At 42.1% G+C, this 19,078-nt stretch overlaps 1 protein-coding gene across 1 annotated transcript in view; it reads right to left on the reverse strand.

Annotated features, from left to right (window-relative positions):
* LOC121546234 (platelet-derived growth factor C-like) overlaps positions 1–18,702 on the reverse strand; it is a 79,858-nt gene extending 61,156 nt beyond the window's left edge. The window contains exon 1 of the mRNA XM_041857336.2: positions 17,714–18,702. Within this exon, the coding sequence (XP_041713270.1) occupies positions 17,714–17,963 (250 nt within the window). The 5' untranslated portion in view covers positions 17,964–18,702. The remainder of the gene's footprint in view (positions 1–17,713) is intronic.
* Positions 18,703–19,078: the final 376 nt, after the last annotated feature.

Genomic DNA, 19,078 nt, shown 5'->3' on the forward strand with positions numbered 1-19,078 from the left:
ACCAGGACGACTGATCCGTGTAAAGGAAAGAATGAATGGGGCCATGTATCGTGAGATTTTGAGTGAAAACCTCCTTCCATCAGCAAGGGCATTGAAGATGAAACGTGGCTGGGTCTTTCAGCATGACAATGATCCCAAACACACCACCCGGGCAACGAAGGAGTGGCTTCGTAAGAAGCATTTCAAGGTCCTGGAGTGGCCTAGCCAGTCTCCAGATCTCAACCCCATAGAAAATCTTTGGAGGGAGTTGAAAGTCTGTGTTGCCCAGCGACAGCCCCAAAACATCACTGCTCTAGAGGAGATCTGCATGGAGGAATGGGCCAAAATACCAGCAACAGTGTGTGAAAACCTTGTGAAGACTTACAGAAAACGTTTGACCTGTGTCATTGCCAACAAAGGGTATATAACAAAAAGTATTGAGAAACTTTTGTTATTGACCAAATACTTATTTCCCACCATAATTTGCAAATAAATTCATTAAAAATCCTACAATGTGATTTTCTGGATTTTCTTTCCTCATTTTGTCTGTCATAGTTGACGTGTACCTATGATGAAAATTACAGGCCTCTCTCATCTTTTTAAGTGGGAGAACTTGCACAATTGGTGGCTGACTAAATACTTTTTTTCCCCACTGTATTTGGCAAGTTTACAGGGACCATGTTCGTGCCCTTGATGTACACAGTTTGAGGAAATGTCAAGACCTTTTTATTTTTATGGGATGCCTGAAGCTATGTATTGGTGATTCCTGAAAATGGCATCCAAAATCCAAGATGGAGGGTATTTGGATTAAACAATTAGAATGAGTTTGAGGGAATCTGGATTGAACCATTGGATTGCCTGCACACCCTCCAGGTATTTCAGGCACAGTATTATGGCGGCCTAAGAGCTCTGTGAAATATTGATTAATTCACATGAAATTCACATTAATACAGGCAAGCATGTTTTTTTTATGACTCAGAAACACATACCCCTGGGTAAAATGAAGACATATGAAACACTCAGGCTCAAACAGGGCTTTAGAAGTGCGTGCCACTGCAGGATTCGCATTACTTTGAGTAATAAAGGGGCATAATCTATAAATCTCTGTAACAAATCACTCAGTTTAAAGGCATGGTCCTGAGAGAAACAAACGTAATTTGAACATTAACCGCAATTTGTTGAACGTTAGCCGAGGTGATGAGGTCTTCTTCTATACTCACCCTGCTAGCGTGCGTGTGAGAGCGTGTGAGCACATGCGGTTGTGTGAAAATGAGACACACCAAAGCTAAATTGAACTCTTTCGACACTTCGGCTCTTGCCATTCTAGTGACTGAATCGTACAGATGAAGGATCTTCATTTGATCACCCTGTTGCAGAAGAACCTGTCAAACTTTTAAACAGTATATTTTAGGTTTAAAGAGGCTTCTGATTTTTGGAATTTCCACTTTGAAATGTCAGATTTTCCCTTATAACCCCTACAAAAATCATCCATTAATTATACTCACATAACAATTCACATTTGTTGCAGCAGGGTTATTTTCCTGTTGTAGCAAACTGGCTCAAATTAAGATCCTACATCTGTACGCCACACAAGGGCTCTGCTCCAGTTACAAATGGTCCCTGTCCCTCAACAATTTGGGCAACCCTCTAATTAGTGCAGACACTCATGTCTGGCCTCTTCAAAAAGAAGATCAGGTGTCGCTTCTACCGCCTCACTAATACTTTCACTACAGGATTTATATTTGCGTGCAGGCAACAGCTTGACCCCATGGATTCTGACCCTTAACCCCTAGGTCCGCACTTAGACATGACATCACCTGTGTGCCAACCATCACAGAGAAGCACAAGCTGCTATCTGATCAATCCCACAGAATGGCTTCTTTTGTATTTAAGAATAACAATTATGCTCATCATTTTGACAGTGTTAAGTTGTTAGATACGGATGAACAGTTGAACGTTTTCATGGTGTAAAATACTTCTACTGGGAGTGACAGCGACAGCTTGCGAACTGTAACCAGTCCTCACAATCAAACTTATCTTTTACAAACGTATCTTTTGTGGGACACTGTCAAAGCTGTTATCTATAGCTTGTTGGCTAAATCAAAGGCAGTCTAGTTATCCAGAAAAGTATATCAGACCTTCCAAATGCTAAAACAAACACTGCCATTGTTGGCGGGACAGATTTGCCTTAATTTCTGCATTAGCTGTCAAAATGAGTAGATATCAAAGATAATTCTTGTTTCACAGAAGACGTAATAGGTTAGGAGGAGAATGGGAGGTTCGAGATGTGTCTTACAAACACCGGGAGACAAGCCTAACCCTCTGTCTGGCTCAGCACCAGCCCGTTGACAGACAGGCCAAATCTTTTTTAAAGTTCTCTTCACAGCTGTGAGGTCTTATGGCGGAGGCTGCTCCGGGCCCCTTTGTAGTCACATCTGTTGAAACGGACAGCTGGATGTTTGGAGTAAATTACAGTTTTATCTGGGCAGGCCTTATTGGTACACAGCTTGAGTCTCAAGATCCACATACTGCTATTTAAGGCTGATTAGAGATCCAGGTTGTTGGATAGAGTTGGACACTGAAGACAGACGTGTGATTGTAGTCCCACTTTGTACATAGCAGCTCTTTAGACCCAAAAACAGAACACTCAATTCGCAATGACCACCTTGAAATAGTTCCACAGTGGAGTTCTTGATAACGTGTGAAGTTAACGTATAAGAGAGGTGGGGTGAACTTTTGAGATTATTTTAACACAGAAAGTGCCCAACTCTGGGCTGGTAACTAATTGGTTGGCTATATCTCCGGTTGCAGCTTGGACAATACTCACATTCACACTCCACGGAGAGCCTCAGCTTCACACATGTTCCTCCCACAGTCCATTACCTGTAATCTTAGTTTATAAATGAAAAGCTCTACTTGTGACTTCTCACCAAAGACCACACTGATTTCATTTTCCTACGTCATGCCCTTGAAAACAGATTGCAGCCACCTACAGCAGCCGGAGATTGAAAAGTTGGGAGGTTCATTTTTGCTAAATGTAGGTACATAAAAAAACAGAATTTATGATCAACCCTTTAATACGCTTGGAGATATGCAAGTGAATCTGGGCAAAGCTTTTCAAAAGGTCTAACGTGATATTCAGCTGCAGATGTTTTTTTTTAAAATAATCCTAGCCAGGAAAGGGGTGACAAGCACCGAAGAACATTTTAATCTGGGCAATTAAAAAACAAATGTTATGGCTCTGCTTTTGTCTCCGAGATATAGATCTGTTTCTTTAAGAGGGTTACCCTGTACTTCTAATTAATGACCGCCCCACCAGGCTCCCATAACCCAGAGTCCAGCTGTCTGGGGAAGGGAAGCAGCAGTGGGGATCGAGTGGCCTGAGAGCCCAAGGTAATGAAAGTAGGGAGTCAGCCGATTACTTTCCATTGCCCGAGAGCCAAAACTCTATGTCTTACTAAATATGGACGTTGTGTGTGTGTTTGTGCAGTTTTCCCATCACTTTCAACTTGGCATATCTTGGCTTTGTAAAGCCAAGCATATTTGTACATGGTTATTTAGAGTAGTTGACCTAAGTAGCAGTTTGAGGGTTACAAAATGGAAACTAATGTTTTTTAGTGCAAAAGTCTGCAAGGGGCACTGACTTCATTCCTGCAGGTGAGTAAGTAAGTTAGTTTCTGTATACTCAGCAGCTCAGAGCAGTAATCATGACCCCCTGATATAATCATAATGTGGTCAGTTAACAGATGTTTTCATCTGTTGCCCACACAGTTAATGAATGAACTCACAATATTGTTTCTATGTACTATATTTGGTCAGTTCTATGCTCCATGCTGGGTGACAGGTCACATGTACCATCAATTCCACCTCAGGATCTTTGTTCTACTTGGTGAAGTTTGATACCTACTGACTGTTTGAATGATGAGCCATTGTAGAATAGACATACTATTGAATAACCTTCACCCGTAACCTCACATAGTCCACCGACCCCATTCCTGCTCTACTTTCGCCCTAATCCAGCCATTAGTCCCTACAGTACAGTACAGTACATTACCCTTCATTAGTCCCTACAGTACAGTACAATACATTACCCTTCATTAGTCCCTACAGTACAGTACAGTACATTACCCTTCATTAGTCCCTACAGTACAGTACAGTACACTACCCTTCATTAGTCCCTACAGTACAGTACAGTACATTACCCTTCATTAGTCCCTACAGTACAGTACATTACCCTTCATTAGTCCCTACAGTACAGTTAGTGCTGAGCGATTAGTACTTTTTGAGGTCAGTTCAGTTCAAGGTTCGATTATTTAAAAAATAATCACGATCTTCGATTTCGGTTTCAATTACTTAATTTTTTAAACATTAAATGCCCTATGAATTATGTGGTCTAAGGCTCTGCATCGCAGTGCTAGCTGTGCTACTAGAGATCCTGGTTCGAATCCAGGCTCTGTCGTAGCCGTCCGCGACCGGGAGACCCACGGGGCGGCGCACAATTGGCCCAGCGTCGTCCAGGGTAGGGGAGGGAATGGCCGGCAGGGATGTAGCTCAGTTGGTAGAGCATGGCGTTTGCAACTCCAGGTTTGTGGGTTCGATTCTCACGGGGGGCCAGTATGATTATTATTATTATTTTTTATGTACGCACTCACTAACTGTAAGTCGCTCTGGATAAGAATGTCTGCTAAATGACTAAATAAAATGTTTTTTTTAAAATGTAACAGAAAAAAACTATTAATAAAAGTCTCATGATGGTAGTGACTGCCATTACTGCTTATCACATATTAACCATAATATATTTACATTACTTTAATAAAATATTTCAGTTGTGTATATTACATTAGTTTTATTTGATGACTTTATTATTTAATTCCAAGTCAACCTCTCACCTCTATAGAACTAACGAAATGGAATTAAAATAATTCAACAGACATCGGTCTATTCGTTTCATTAAATCCAACAAAATAACCAACATTTTGGTTAATCGTTCAGCACTAAGCACATTACCCTTCATTAGTCCCTACAGTACAGTACATTACGCCTCAAAGCCCAACGCACATGGCCTTCAATTAAACCCAATGATATGGCCTTTCACCCGCCCCCGGCCTCCACCCACCAAAACATACACTTACTTTGACTAATGCCTGAGGAGTACTTAGGGCAGGGGTTCCCCAACTGGTGGTTTCATTTGGCCCCCAAAGTTTGGCCCCCAAAGTTTTCTGAGCAAAATTATATATATATATATATATATATATATATATATATACACAGTGGGGAGAACATGTATTTGATACACTGCCGATTTGGCAGATTTTCCTACTTACAAAGCATGTAGAGGTCTGTAATTTTTATCATAGGTACACTTCAACTGTGAGTGATGGAATCTAAAACAAAAATCCAGAAAATCACATTGTATGATTTTTAAGTAATTAATTTGCATTTTATTGCATGACATAAGTATTTGATACATCAGAAAAGCAGAACTTAATATTTGGTACAGAAACCTTTGTTTGCAATTACAGAGATCATACGTTTCCTGTAGGTCTTGACCAGGTTTGCACACACTGCAGCAGGGATTTTGGCCCACTCCTCCATACAGACCTTCTCCAGATCCTTCAGGTTTTGGGGCTGTCGCTGAGCAATACAGACTTTCAGCTCCCTCCAAAGATTTTCTATTGGGTTCAGGTCTGGAGACTGGCTAGGCCACTCCAGGACCTTGAGATGCTTCTTACGGAGCCACTCCTTAGTTGCCCTGGCTGTGTGTTTCGGTCGTTGTCATGCTGGAAGACCCAGCCACGACCAATCTTCAATGCTCTTACTGAGGGAAGGAGGTTGTTGGCCAAGATCTCGCGATACATGGCCCCATCCATCCTCCCCTCAATATGGTGCAGTCGTCCTGTCCCCTTTGCAGAAAAGCATCCCCAAAGAATGATGTTTCCACCTCCATGCTTCACGGTTGGGGTGGTGATCTTGGGGTTGTACTCATCCTTCTTCTTCCTCCAAACACGGCAAGTGGAGTTTAGACCAAAAAGCTCTATTTTTGTCTCATCAGACCACATGACCTTCTCCCATTCCTCCTCTGGATCATCCAGATGGTCATTGGCAAACTTCAGACGGGCCTGGACATGCGCTGGCTTGAGCAGGGGGACCTTGCGTGCACTGCAGGATTTTAATCCATGACGGCGTAGTGTGTTACTAATCGTTTTCTTTGAGACTGTGGTCCCAGCTCTCTTCAGGTCATTGACCAGGTCCTGCCGTGTAGTTCTGGGCTGATCCCTCACCTTCCTCATGATCATTGATGCCCCATGAGGTGACATCTTGCATGGAGCCCCAGACCGAAGGTGATTGACCGTCATCTTGAACTTCTTCCATTTTCTAATAATTGCGCCAACAGTTGTTGCCTTCTCACCAAGCTGCTTGCCTATTGTCCTGTAGCCTATCCCTAATGTCCTTACACAGCTCTCTGGTCTTGGCCATTGTGGAGAGGTTGGAGTCTGTTTGATTGAGTGTGTGGACAGGTGTCTTTTATACAGATAACAAGTTCAAGCAGGTGCAGTTAATACAGGTAATGAGTGGAGAACAGGAGGGCTTCTTAAAGAAAAACTAACAGGTCTGTGAGAGCTGAAATTCTTACTGGTTGGTAGGTGATCAAATACTTATGTCATGCAATAAAATGCAAATTAATTACTTAAAAATCATACAATGTGATTTTCTGGATTTTTGTTTTAGATTCCGTCTCTCACAGTTGAAGTGTACCTATGATACAAATTACAGACCTCTACATGCTTTGTAAGTAGGAAAACCTGCAAAATCGGCAGTGTATCAAATACTTGTTCTCCCCACTGTATATATATATATATATTTTTTTTTTGGACATAAGACTGTAAAAACACCAGGAAATCAGCTCCAAGTGATTTTAATTTAAGAAATCTGTTCCCAAGTATTCTCACGCATAATAGACAGACACATGATTGATCGTACACAAATGTAAGCAAGGTTTGAAATGATTATGTTTTAGTCAAACAGTTTACATATTATTTGTAATTATGTTCCGGCCCACCAACCATCCGCTCAACAACAAAAAAAATCATGCTTCTGAATCTAGTTGATGATCCCTGATTTAGGTGATGTTGTGCGAACAAGTGAAATATCTCATTTTGTACATTTCAGTTTCCTTAAACTGAAGGCTGTAAATGACATAGGCAGACGAGTGCTAAACACTCAGTGTTCAGTTCCCTTTTTAACAGCCTCCACAGGTCATTAAGCTTCTGACTGTCCCAATTCGTCAAAGGGCCCACAGCCTTTTTCACTTAACTGTGGCTGCTAATAAAACAGGTGCTAAATCATGTGTGTCTGTTTTCCTCCAAAAATAACCCATTGCATAAGACAAACGTTAGAGAAAAAAATTATACAAATGCGGAATTATAATAGCAGAAACCAGTACTAAAAGCTTTGATTTTTATCTTTAGAGATCATTAATATTCATGTGCGAATGCACTTACAGCAAAAAATGCTGTCTAATTTCCTCCTAGATGGATGCCTGAGAAAACAGAGGTTTGCTCTAAAGCACTCTTACATTCAAATGCAGTCTTAGAAATGCTAATTTCCATCTTGGTAAACATGTTATGTTATGAGAAGAAACTGCAGTTACTGTATTTCTAGAGATGGGACGAGCCCATTTATGACCTGGTTTAAGAAAAAAAAAAGGTACATTAGTAATTGCTTCAGGGTGAAGGGGACAAAGGGCATGTCTCAAAGTTCTGATGTTGCTGCCTCTCTTCCTGTCATCGACTTCAACTGTTCAAACCTAAAAACTGTGGAGGTGAAATAATATGGAGGATGCCTGCTGTAGCTCTCACCTGTCTAGTTCTTTCACATCATTGCAGTAGAGACAAGGAGTGGAAGCCTCAAGGAGAGGACTACTGAGACACCCATAGAGCACTATAATTTAAAGGAAGTTGAAAGGGCAGATATTATGTAACTACTTTGATTGACTGAAGTATTTTTTTCCTTCTTTTAAGCCCACTATTATTACTCATGATTTGTTCTTTAATGATGTCAGGTCTTTAATGAGGTCAGGTTTTTGCTAATACCGCCTTTCTCTTCATGTTTGCCTTTTTTATACACTGGAAGGTAAGATTTTTTCACAGGTGTGGTGTTGACGTGTTGTATGTACAGTACATTTGACACACCCTGACTGCCCTACAGTTCCTCTAGCTACTTGAACCATATGGGTGCACTCAAGATGAAAGATTCCTCTTGATTTGTCATTCATCATCTTGAGGAAGTTAGTTTAGTGAGATTAAAGAAATCACAGAAGTAGATTACAAATGCATTTTAGGAAATGATAGCAAAACAACATCCATTATAACAATGTCACGCCTTGAAATGTCAAAAAGTATATCTTGAGGCGTTTGAATTTAGCTCCACCTGTCACACTTTCACTCTGTCAGATATTGAGAAAACAAACAGCGCCATGTATGATTATTTTCACAGCTCCACACCATGACATTACACAGGATACTCTTCTCTTGCTGAGGTAACACTCATGTGTCTAGTACCTTCACACTCACGTCACTGTACTGGCATGGGGTCCATTCCTTTTGGGACAAGTTGCTACATGCTCTCAATTGTGAGTATTGTAATGTTGCCAAGAACAATGTGGACAGACAATCAAATCACTTCCGAATACAGCCTCAATATCTGACTTCTTAAACTGATTACAGTCGATATAAGATGAAAAGTTATTACTTGGCCCACTTCTTACAAATTATTGTGGTACTAATATGCATGATTACAGTATGTTAGGGTTATGATTGTTATGTTGGTACCCCAGGACCACAGTATATTATTTACCATCACTATGTACATAGTATCTGACTCATTACTGGGACTATAAATATCCATTGCCACCATCTGATCTCCAATCTGTGCCAGATACAAGCCAACTCAATGACCTAAGGCCTGTCAACAGGTGGGAGGGGAGACAAATTGTAGAACAAACATTGTCCATCAAGCTGAGTAGAATGAAAGATGGAGTTTGACAAATGGGGTGACATGATAGATTGGGTTATTTTAATGCTGTTATCTATGAGAAACAGCTGAGCAGATATTTGGCTTGCCGGTGGGGGAAAAGAAAAAAGGGCGTCACACCTTTACTGATAACCGGCTGACCGGTCACCAGACTGCAATTGATTCAGATGGAGATTGGTTGATAAATTAGGCCTCCCTTCAGGCGATGCCGTGGCTCAATCTTTACCTAGTTGTCCTTTTTCCACCCTGACTTCATTGTCAGTAGCTACGCATGTGTTAGCACTAGAACGGACTGTTGCCAAAAGGGATGATTGCCCGTTGCTAATGTTTCCAAATGTATCACCTCATGATTGATACCCTCCTTGGGTTATTAGGATTGGGAGTGAAAAGCCTGAGACAATGTTAAGCTTTTTTATATCAACATCTGCTGCCAATGAGACAGACCTAGCCTTGCTCCATTACAATCAGTCTGCTAAATCAATGTGCCTTCATCAAAAAAAGGAGATTCCCGAATACATTGACAGGCCATTCGGTCCACACCGCGCACCACATGTATCTCCAGAACACAGTTGCTCAAATCATTACAGTGAGTCTTAACGAAGAGCTAGCTAACAGCCCACTGTGCATTTCATTCCATTTGGGCTCTGGTAAATGGATACCCCTCCCAGGGGACCTAGTGTGGGTACTGCGAGGGGCAGCATATGTGTAGTGTACTGAAAACCTATTTGTGCTTTGGGAAAAGCCATGCATTCTCCAAATAGTATGTGTGATTGGGTTACGGACTCCGTGTGCTAGTGGCATACTGTCATATACCAAATCCCACCATGTGCAAGGCGATATAATCCAGCTACCCGGGACCCTGGCAAACCCGTGATTACTGGGACAGGTGCTTTTTTACTTTTCCTATAAATGTATTATGGCTGGCATATTTCTGGTCTTAGGTTAATGGTTTCTCGATTTTTCTCACTCAGTTCAAATGACAAGCAAGGCAGAAACAGTCAGGATTTTATTTCTATAGATCCACTTGAATTATAGTATAGCTTAAGTAAGTCAAATGGAGAGCAAGCAAGACAGAAACAAAATATGAACCATATTATGTGAACTCATTGTACCTTCCTCAATGGTTCAAGGAACAACGCATGGAGCCAAAGCTAAGTCATTAAAAACAGAGTGGAACTATGCATGATTAATCATCATTTTGAACTGCATCAAGCTACCCTCCTCACTCACTCACTCACTCACCTAGCTATATGAGGCCAGGCATGTGAGAACAACTGATGAGGGGCTCCTGTAAAACTCTTAACAGTATATAAGCTCTATACGTGACCCCATAAGAGACAGTGGACGGAATACAGCACTAATACTTATTTTCCATGTTCAGACTTCACATCTCAACCTGCAGAGAGAAGTTGATCTTGCTCTGATATCGTAACTCATGCGTAGCGGATCATGCATCACTATCTCTCAGAATTACATTAGAAATTAGCTCAGTTGAGATAACAAATGCCTCGAAAAATGTACAGCATATCCCATAAATGTGAAGAGAGGACTTTGTTTGCTGTGTTTCAAACATAGTGGCACCTTCAGATTGTTACAGTGGAGGAGAACATGCGGGTGGAACAGAGGGATTGGTGCCAGACTGCTGGGTCGGTAGCATATTTCCTACCAGTGGGTGTCTTTCATCTCAGTCCTGCCACCCTGATCCATGCCAAAAGTGAGGCTACATTGTTCTTTTTTGGTGTGTGTGGGCTGCTGGATGCATATATTGGAGTCACGCTTGTAAAACAATCAAAGATGTATTAAGGAAATCCATGGTCACAATGGGAGTTGTCAGGAATAATTGATCAGAATGGTCATTTGTGAATACAGTATCCTCGAAAAGTTCTACAGCTGCACCATCGAGAGCATCCTGACTGGTTGCATCACCGCCTAGTATGGCAACTGCTCGGCCTCCGACCGCAAGGCACTACAGAGGGTAGTGCGTACGGCCCAGTACATCACTGGGGCCAAGTTTCCTGCCATCCAGGACCTCTATACCAGGCGGTGTCAGAGGAAGGTCCTCAAAATTGTCAAAGACTCCAGCCACCCTAGTCATAGACTGTTCTCTCTGCTACCACACGGCAAGCGGTACCGGAGCGCCAAGTCTAGGTCCAAAAGGCTTCTCAACAGCGTCTACCCCCAAGCCATAAGACTCCTGAACAGCTAATCATGGCTACCCGGACTACTTGCACGGCCCCCCCACCCACACCCCCACCCCATCTTTTTACGCTGCTGCTACTCTGTTAATTATTTATGCATAGTCACTTTAACTCTACCCACATGTACATATTACCTCAACTAGCCGGTGCCCCCGCACATTGACTCTGCACCGGTACCCCCCTGTATATAGCCTCCCTACTGTTATTTTATTTTACTTCTGCTCTTTTTTTTCCAACACTTTTGTTGTTGTTTTATTTTACTTTTTTATTAAAAAAATAAATGCATTGTTGGTTAAGGGCTGTAAGTAAGCATTTCACGGTAATGTCTACACCTGTTGTATTCGGCGCATGCGGCAAATAACATTTGATTTGATTTGACAGTAGTCTGGTTTGCTGCCTGGTCAATGATTGAAACAAAATATGTGTTTACATATCACATCTACTGAGTAATTAATGTTCTGTGAACATTTAGCATAGCGACCACTGACCAGTCCCTCACTAACCAGCTATGATCTCCTACCAAAGCAATAATACTTTGTTCCCTTCTCTGCAACATTCAAGCACAGAATCAACAGCAAATGTTGCATCTGCCACTCCCAATCCATCTCTATATTAGAAGCCACAGCTGCACAACTTTTCAGTCCTTGTCCGGGGTCACGCTCCTTGTCAATCAATCGCAAGGTGATGGCCGAGCCCCGCGCAGTGAAGTGGAGATGGAACAGGACACTTTCAAATAGTTCTCTGACAGGGGTCGATGACATCTGCCAAACTATGTAGACATACCCTCCAGAGATGGTAACCAAGGTCAACTCATCACATCTACCCTCTGCCAAAATTGTAAGTCCAATGGAATTCAGTTTGCTTTCAAAACAGCTAATATCCCCCACAGACGGCTTAAGTCTATGTTAGTGCAGGGCTGTTCCAGTGATGTACTAATCGCAGGTTGACGTTTATTGTCATGAGTCTTGCCCTAGAGGCAGAACTGAGCGGTTTCCGCTAGATGGGCCAGCTGCAAAGTCAAAATTGGCTATATCATAAAAACTCATGAAAACAAAAATTAGCTTTCGGTCTTAATTTAAGGTTAGGGTTAGACATTAGGGTTAGCAGTGTGGCTAAGGTTAGGGTTTAAGGTTAAAATCAGATTTTATGACTTTGTGGCTGTACCAGCTAGTGACCACTCTGCAGAGCTGCCTCCAGTACATTAGTCATCTCAATAAATGCCAACCTGCGTACTAATCCTTAAACACAGGTACAGGTAACCCAAATGTAATACGTTTGGAAGCGTCAATATGAGCTACATTGAGAGGAAGCAACAGCAAGAATGATAATGCCCTAATTACCCAATAGTAATCCACTGGTCCTCTGTAGCTCAATTGGTAGAGCATGGCACTTGTAACGCCAGGGTAGTGGGTTCGATCCCCGGGACCACCCATACGTAAAAATTTATGCACACATGACTGTAAGTCGCTTTGGATAAAAGCGTCTGCTAAATGGCATATTATTATTATTATTATTATTATATTTACATGCCACATTTCATTTTCTCTCGTGTAGTCGTTTCAGAAATGCTTTCTTCTTGAGACATTTTCCAAGGAAATGTCGGCCTATGCAATGTTTCATGTAACGACACAATAGTTACATGTAGCCTATTTCACCTCAATGACCTGAGTAAGGTCAATGTTTTTGAAAATGCCAAGGGATTATTTCAAGTGTGCAATGAGCACATAAACCACTAGCAGCAGTGCAGCTGAGAAACAAGAGACTTGAGGAAAAGATGCTGCCCAGGAGTATATGACAGGTACTTGCGCTGACAGGTTATCCTGACTTGAGGCAGACATACTCCACCCTTCATGTCTAGACTGCACCGGGCAGACTTTCTTCTCTCTCATTCAATGTCAATGTTAGCGTTGGGCTATTTACAGTGGCGTGTTTATATGACCAAATTTATGTGCTCTTGATATTTTGGTCTCCTCTGGGAAACATGGTGCTTGGACTCAGTGCTCGGCTCCAAACCGAATAGATTTTCAGCTCTAGGCCTAATCCACCGAAGAAATAGCTAAAGAAACGCACACTATTTTGGATGTGCTGCAGCAATCGTACAAAGGCAGCTGATAGCAGTAGAATGTAATGAATGTTATCTAAGAATCTCTCTTGAATTTAAGTTTCAATGAGGCATTTCATTTTGCAGCAGATAAGGAAAGACTGTTACAATGGAGCAATTTTCATGTCCATGTTCCTGGTCTGGGATTGGTTGGCTTTGTGTCTCAAGACAGTAATTAGGTCACTGGTTCACAGGTGTAAACATGCAAAAAGTGACATTGAAATTGCCGAAGTTGAAGACCTAAAACTGTATTGCTAACATGACACTGCTATTCATAATTTGCATGAATCCATAATTGGCATTGACACTCAGCATGCTGGCTATAGTTTGGGGCTGTAAGGCCTTGACTGGTAGATTAAGTAAGTGGGGAGTAGAGGACCCACAGGCGTTCCCTATCCACATAGTATAAGAAGACTATTCCCCAGTTACTCTTTAAAAGGACAAGAATGCACCGTTAAAGAACTGTGGCTGGATGGGTGACCCTCCCCACAGGGACATATCAATGAGAATGTCAAGATTTTTTTTGGTGTGTCCTTGAAAAAAAGACACTCAGCATGCTGACCTCAAGAGGACATTGATTCTACTGAAAACAATAGGCCCTTACAAAGTACCTGGGGTAATGTTGATACTGCAAGTGAGAGAGAAGCCACCGCCTGCCTGGAGAGGCTTTTCTCTGCCAATGCAGAGCTTAAAAACCTGTGACCCAGTTCCCTTGAGAAACTCCCTCCTGCTTGGGGAGAATGTACACTCGCTGCCCAAAATGACAAACAGCAGGCAGGCGGTGGCATGCTCGCCTGCCAAATACAGTTCTCCGACGTTTAAGTTGTGCTGACAGCAAAAACATAGACACTGTTATCTACTGTTAGTCCTCACTTGAGACTGAGGTGGTGAGAGGGGAACAAGTCTACATGGACTGCTTGTGGAGAGACTGACTGTGTTTGGTGTCTCAGTGAGGAAAGGCTCTTGTGTGGTCAGTATATTTTCTGGTCTATTTGTGTTGCAATTTCCTTGCAAGTGTGTAAAGAATCATCCATTTTACTTTTAGGCATTTTTTTGTCAAATAGACAGTAGTTGTCGGTGTAGGCCGACTACCTTAGTGCGAGTAACTAACTGTACATTGCTACAGTACATTAGTACTCCCAGAGAAACGTATTTAGAGAAACATCTGAACCGTATTAAAGAATAATTTGATATTCCAAATTATTTTGGTGTTGTTTCACCAATTTTACAGCTATACCGTAATTTCAAATAAAATATATACTTAACCACTATGTGGTCCACTTAACACAACAACAGACTGGTAATGTGAATCCCAGCTAAGAAACTGGTAGCTGTCTACAGACTGGGCTAACAGCCATATAAACCACCCTACTGAGTCCAGCACACGTTGAGTAATCATTGCCTGATAGGGAGAGGTATTACTTCCTAAACAGAGCAAAACATGCAATATACTGACTTCAACAAATCCCACACCACACACAGGGCTAAGGCTATGGGTTTGATCTGAGGAAATTATGATTGGCTCTGTTAGTAACTACACAGTACAGTAAATAAAAATAAAAGTTGGTCAAAATCTCCAGATAGATATGGGCCAGAGAGTGACTTGAGATTTGCACCAATAACTTCAAGTTTGATGCAACTATCAATTGACATCAATGCATGAAACGAAAGTTACACTTCCATGTATAGCTACATCTCAAGTCCTATTCATGGTGTGCAGTGACCTAACATACTACAGACCATTATGCATGTTGGTTGCAGATTGTCTGTTTTCTTGTTTGTATTGGGACCCTTTGAATGCACAATGCACTTCTGTATCCCCAGACATCCATGTATACGTGAAAAGCTGCACATTTCCATTGGCCTGTGAGCCGTATTACCCCCCCGTAATCCCCTAATCTGGCTGTTCACAGCAGCCCCTGTGATCATTGGCAAGTCTTGCACGTTCCTCGGCTTCCTGGACTGGTGCTGAAAGAGGCTACACTAGATTATCCCTAGATAACCTGTGTCTCGTACTAATATCTTTGGACAAATCGTTTTAGAAGATTTTGAGGCGGTTTCATTTGGCTGAAAATGCAATGCCAACACTCACTTATCAACCCCAAGATAATGGAAAAGACACTTAACATTTAAGCATATTAACAAAATGTTAATTAATCAAGAAACAATCCAACCTAAAGCCCAAAGTGTAATAAGCTACAAGACAAGGTGAAGTGGTTTAATTAGTGGCTGAGCCTCACTGGAGATGTGAGCCAAGTGGAACAGAATGAGACCGTCATGGTCGATCGTTACTGCCTGACACACCTAGTGAATAGGACTCCATCTTCTGTAATAAAGATTAAAGCCCATGTATCATGTTGCATAACAACGGTCAACAACAATAGTTCCCTTGGAGAAAGTTACTGTAGTACAATGACTGCACTAGCAACCAAGCTGAGACTGATAGTAGAGGTACCGCACTAGCAACCATGCTGAGACTGATAGTAGAGGGACCGCACTAGCAACCAAGCTGAGACTGATAGTAGAGGTACCGCACTAGCAACCATGCTGAGACTGATAGTAGAGGGACCGCACTAGCAACCATGCTGAGACTGATAGTAGAGGGACCGCACTAGCAACCATGCTGAGACTGATAGTAGAGGGACCGCACTAGTACCATGCTGAGACTGATAGTAGAGGGACCGCACTAGTACCATGCTGAGACTGATAGTAGAGGGACCGCACTAGTACCATGCTGAGACTGATAGTAGAGGGACCGCACTAGCAACCATGCTGAGACTGATAGTAGAGGGACCGCACTAGTACCATGCTGAGACTGATAGTAGAGGGACTGCACTAGCAACCATGCTGAGACTGATAGTAGAGGGACCGCACTAGCAACCATGCTGAGACTGATAGTAGAGGGACCGCACTAGCAACCATGCTGAGACTGATAGTAGAGGGACCGCACTAGTACCATGCTGAGACTGATAGTAGAGGGACCGCACTAGTACCATGCTGAGACTGATAGTAGAGGGACCGCACTAGTACCATGCTGAGACTGATAGTAGAGGGACCGCACTAGTACCATGCTGAGACTGATAGTAGAGGGACCGCACTAGTACCATGCTGAGACTGATAGTAGAGGGACCGCACTAGTACCATGCTGAGACTGATAGTAGAGGGACCGCACTAGTACCATGCTGAGACTGATAGTAGAGGGACCGCACTAGTACCATGCTGAGACTGATAGTAGAGGGACCGCACTAGTACCATGCTGAGACTGATAGTAGAGGGACCGCACTAGCAACCATGCTGAGACTGATAGTAGAGGGACCGCACTAGTACCATGCTGAGACTGATAGTAGAGGGACCGCACTAGTACCATGCTGAGACTGATAGTAGAGGGACCGCACTAGTACCATGCTGAGACTGATAGTAGAGGGACCGCACTAGCAACCACGCTGAGACTAATAGTAGAGGGCCCGCAACTATTCCATGACCGCAACTCTCCCAGGACTGTAACTCACCCAGCAACCACCACTAAACATGCCAGATAGGTCTAGCTTTCAATATCAAATTGTCGCCGAGCATCAGCAATCAACCACACTGGAGAGCTGATGAAACACTCACACGTCAGAGCCAAAGGATACCGTTAGCCAGGGCCTTCATTCTCATAGTGATTCAGTATCCGTGTAAACCAAAAATCTGCAAACAGTTTACATAGAATAAATGAATGGACAGAGTACATTGCTAATGTATGCTTCATCAAATAATGTTAAATTAACTGCAAAATTACCTGGGTGCAAAAGCATAGGCTATTTATGAACTAATGCCCAGGTGTGCACACCGGCACACACACACACACCTCATCACAACAACAACAGCTTGATTCAAGTTCCACATGCTGGAAATAATAAATAATTTGCAGAGATTATTAATTGGACAGTCTCTTCCAATTTATGCATGTGTCACCATCATATTTATTTGACTTTAAAATAAATTCCTAAACTTAATTTTTTTATTTGACAGTCTAAATCAGTGGGGTTCAGAGGGTAAGCAAATTACATCACCTGGAGGACTACCACTGAATGAAAGGAGCCTTTTACAATCAAAGAGAAAACCTCTCTCAGGGGACATGAAATTTCAGAGGGTTTCCCCCCCTTAAACACACACGGGCACACTTTAAAGTTAAAGGTAATATCCACTTCCTATCCTGGATAATGCTGTTTGAACTGAATAAAACGTATTCATTCATTGCTGTTTAAACTCAAGCAAGATGTGCCTTGTAAGAGTAGGTTTGAGTTCTGGAAGTTTATGTATGAGCAGGAATGGATATGTGAGAAATTCTAAACTCCTTTATTTCCAACTCAACCCATGTTAAAAGTGACAGCTAAACACACATTACAAACACGCAACTTACCGTTTTGTTCCTTTAAACTTGGTTGTTGGAATTTGCTGACGTGACTTGATTCAGTTTCTGAGCCATGTTGTTGTAGAAGCGATACAAACAGGATTAATAATGGAAGGATCATTTGGATTAGTGGCGGACAGCGATTACAAAACACTGTTGACGAGACGTTTAGTAGCCTAAACGTTGTTTGGATGACAACAATGCTGTTTTGGACACATTTGTAGCGGATAAACGCAGAGTAAAATCGACATAATCTCATCCAAATACGGAGTTTTTGGGAAAAAAATGAAACGTCATAAAAATCCCGTAATATCCACAATAGGATAACTTTGAAACCAATGGCCGTCTCGCGCGCCAAAGTGGTTCAGATGCAAGTGCGCACCTGTGGGGTTTATGGAAAATTGGCTTGGAAGTTAGAAAGTCACTGCTGCGCTTTAACTAAATTACATATCCACCTTGAAGTTCCATCAAAGCCACCAAATTACTTATATATTGAGTGAAATAAATCGTAAAAGCTTAAATCTTAAACTTTTTGTACAAGGAGAAGTGCGATACTTTTGCCTGCGCGCGACATTCATTAGTTTGGAATCCAAAGTCTCCGCTGTCTGCAAGTCCAATCCACAGATTTGCAGGCATTACAATAACTTCACATTAACCGCAGATACCACGAGAGTGCAGTGCAATTCGATACAGTTTGTACAGTGGATGATATTGCAGAGCACACATAACTCCAGTTGTTTGGTGAGGTCTTGGCACGGTGGCTGTTGACTGGAACTAAACTGTGCTGGAGACTGGAGCTAAACTGTCGCTAAAAGTGAGACAACAGGGTCTGGATTTTTGGAAAAGCAGACTGCCAACTGAACTGACGACACAACAGGTGCTATACATAAAGTAAAACTTCCTAGCGAAGGAAACTCCCCGGGAAGTTAACTGTTCAGTTGCTGCATGCAGCTCTACTTGTGCATGCCCAGCTAGCACATTTGGTTCCTTGGAAGTTGTGGGAACGCACTTTATTGGTTCCCCGTTGGTTCTGGGAACAAAACCATAAGACCGGTAAAACATAACGTTTTTTAAACGTTCTGAGAACTGAAGTGAACATTTCACCTGTTCTGGGAAGTAAATGTTTAGGTTGCAGGAAGGTTCTCAGAACGTTTTACTATGGTCACTTGAAAGTTTTCCTGGGAGGTTTTATTAACGCTCTGAGTATAAAGTCTAGGCTATTTGGCGGTTTTTGAATAACTTCCTTAAAACTTTCACTGAATGTTTCAATAAGACTTTTAATAACACCGCTAGCTTATTTTAGGTTAACCTTTAAACTCCAAGCACAGACAGGACACATGGAAATTCATTTCCTTAGGCATTAATCATGCAAAC

This window comes from Coregonus clupeaformis, chromosome 3, assembly GCF_020615455.1.
Source record: "Coregonus clupeaformis isolate EN_2021a chromosome 3, ASM2061545v1, whole genome shotgun sequence".
NCBI classification, from domain to species: Eukaryota; Metazoa; Chordata; class Actinopteri; order Salmoniformes; family Salmonidae; genus Coregonus; species Coregonus clupeaformis.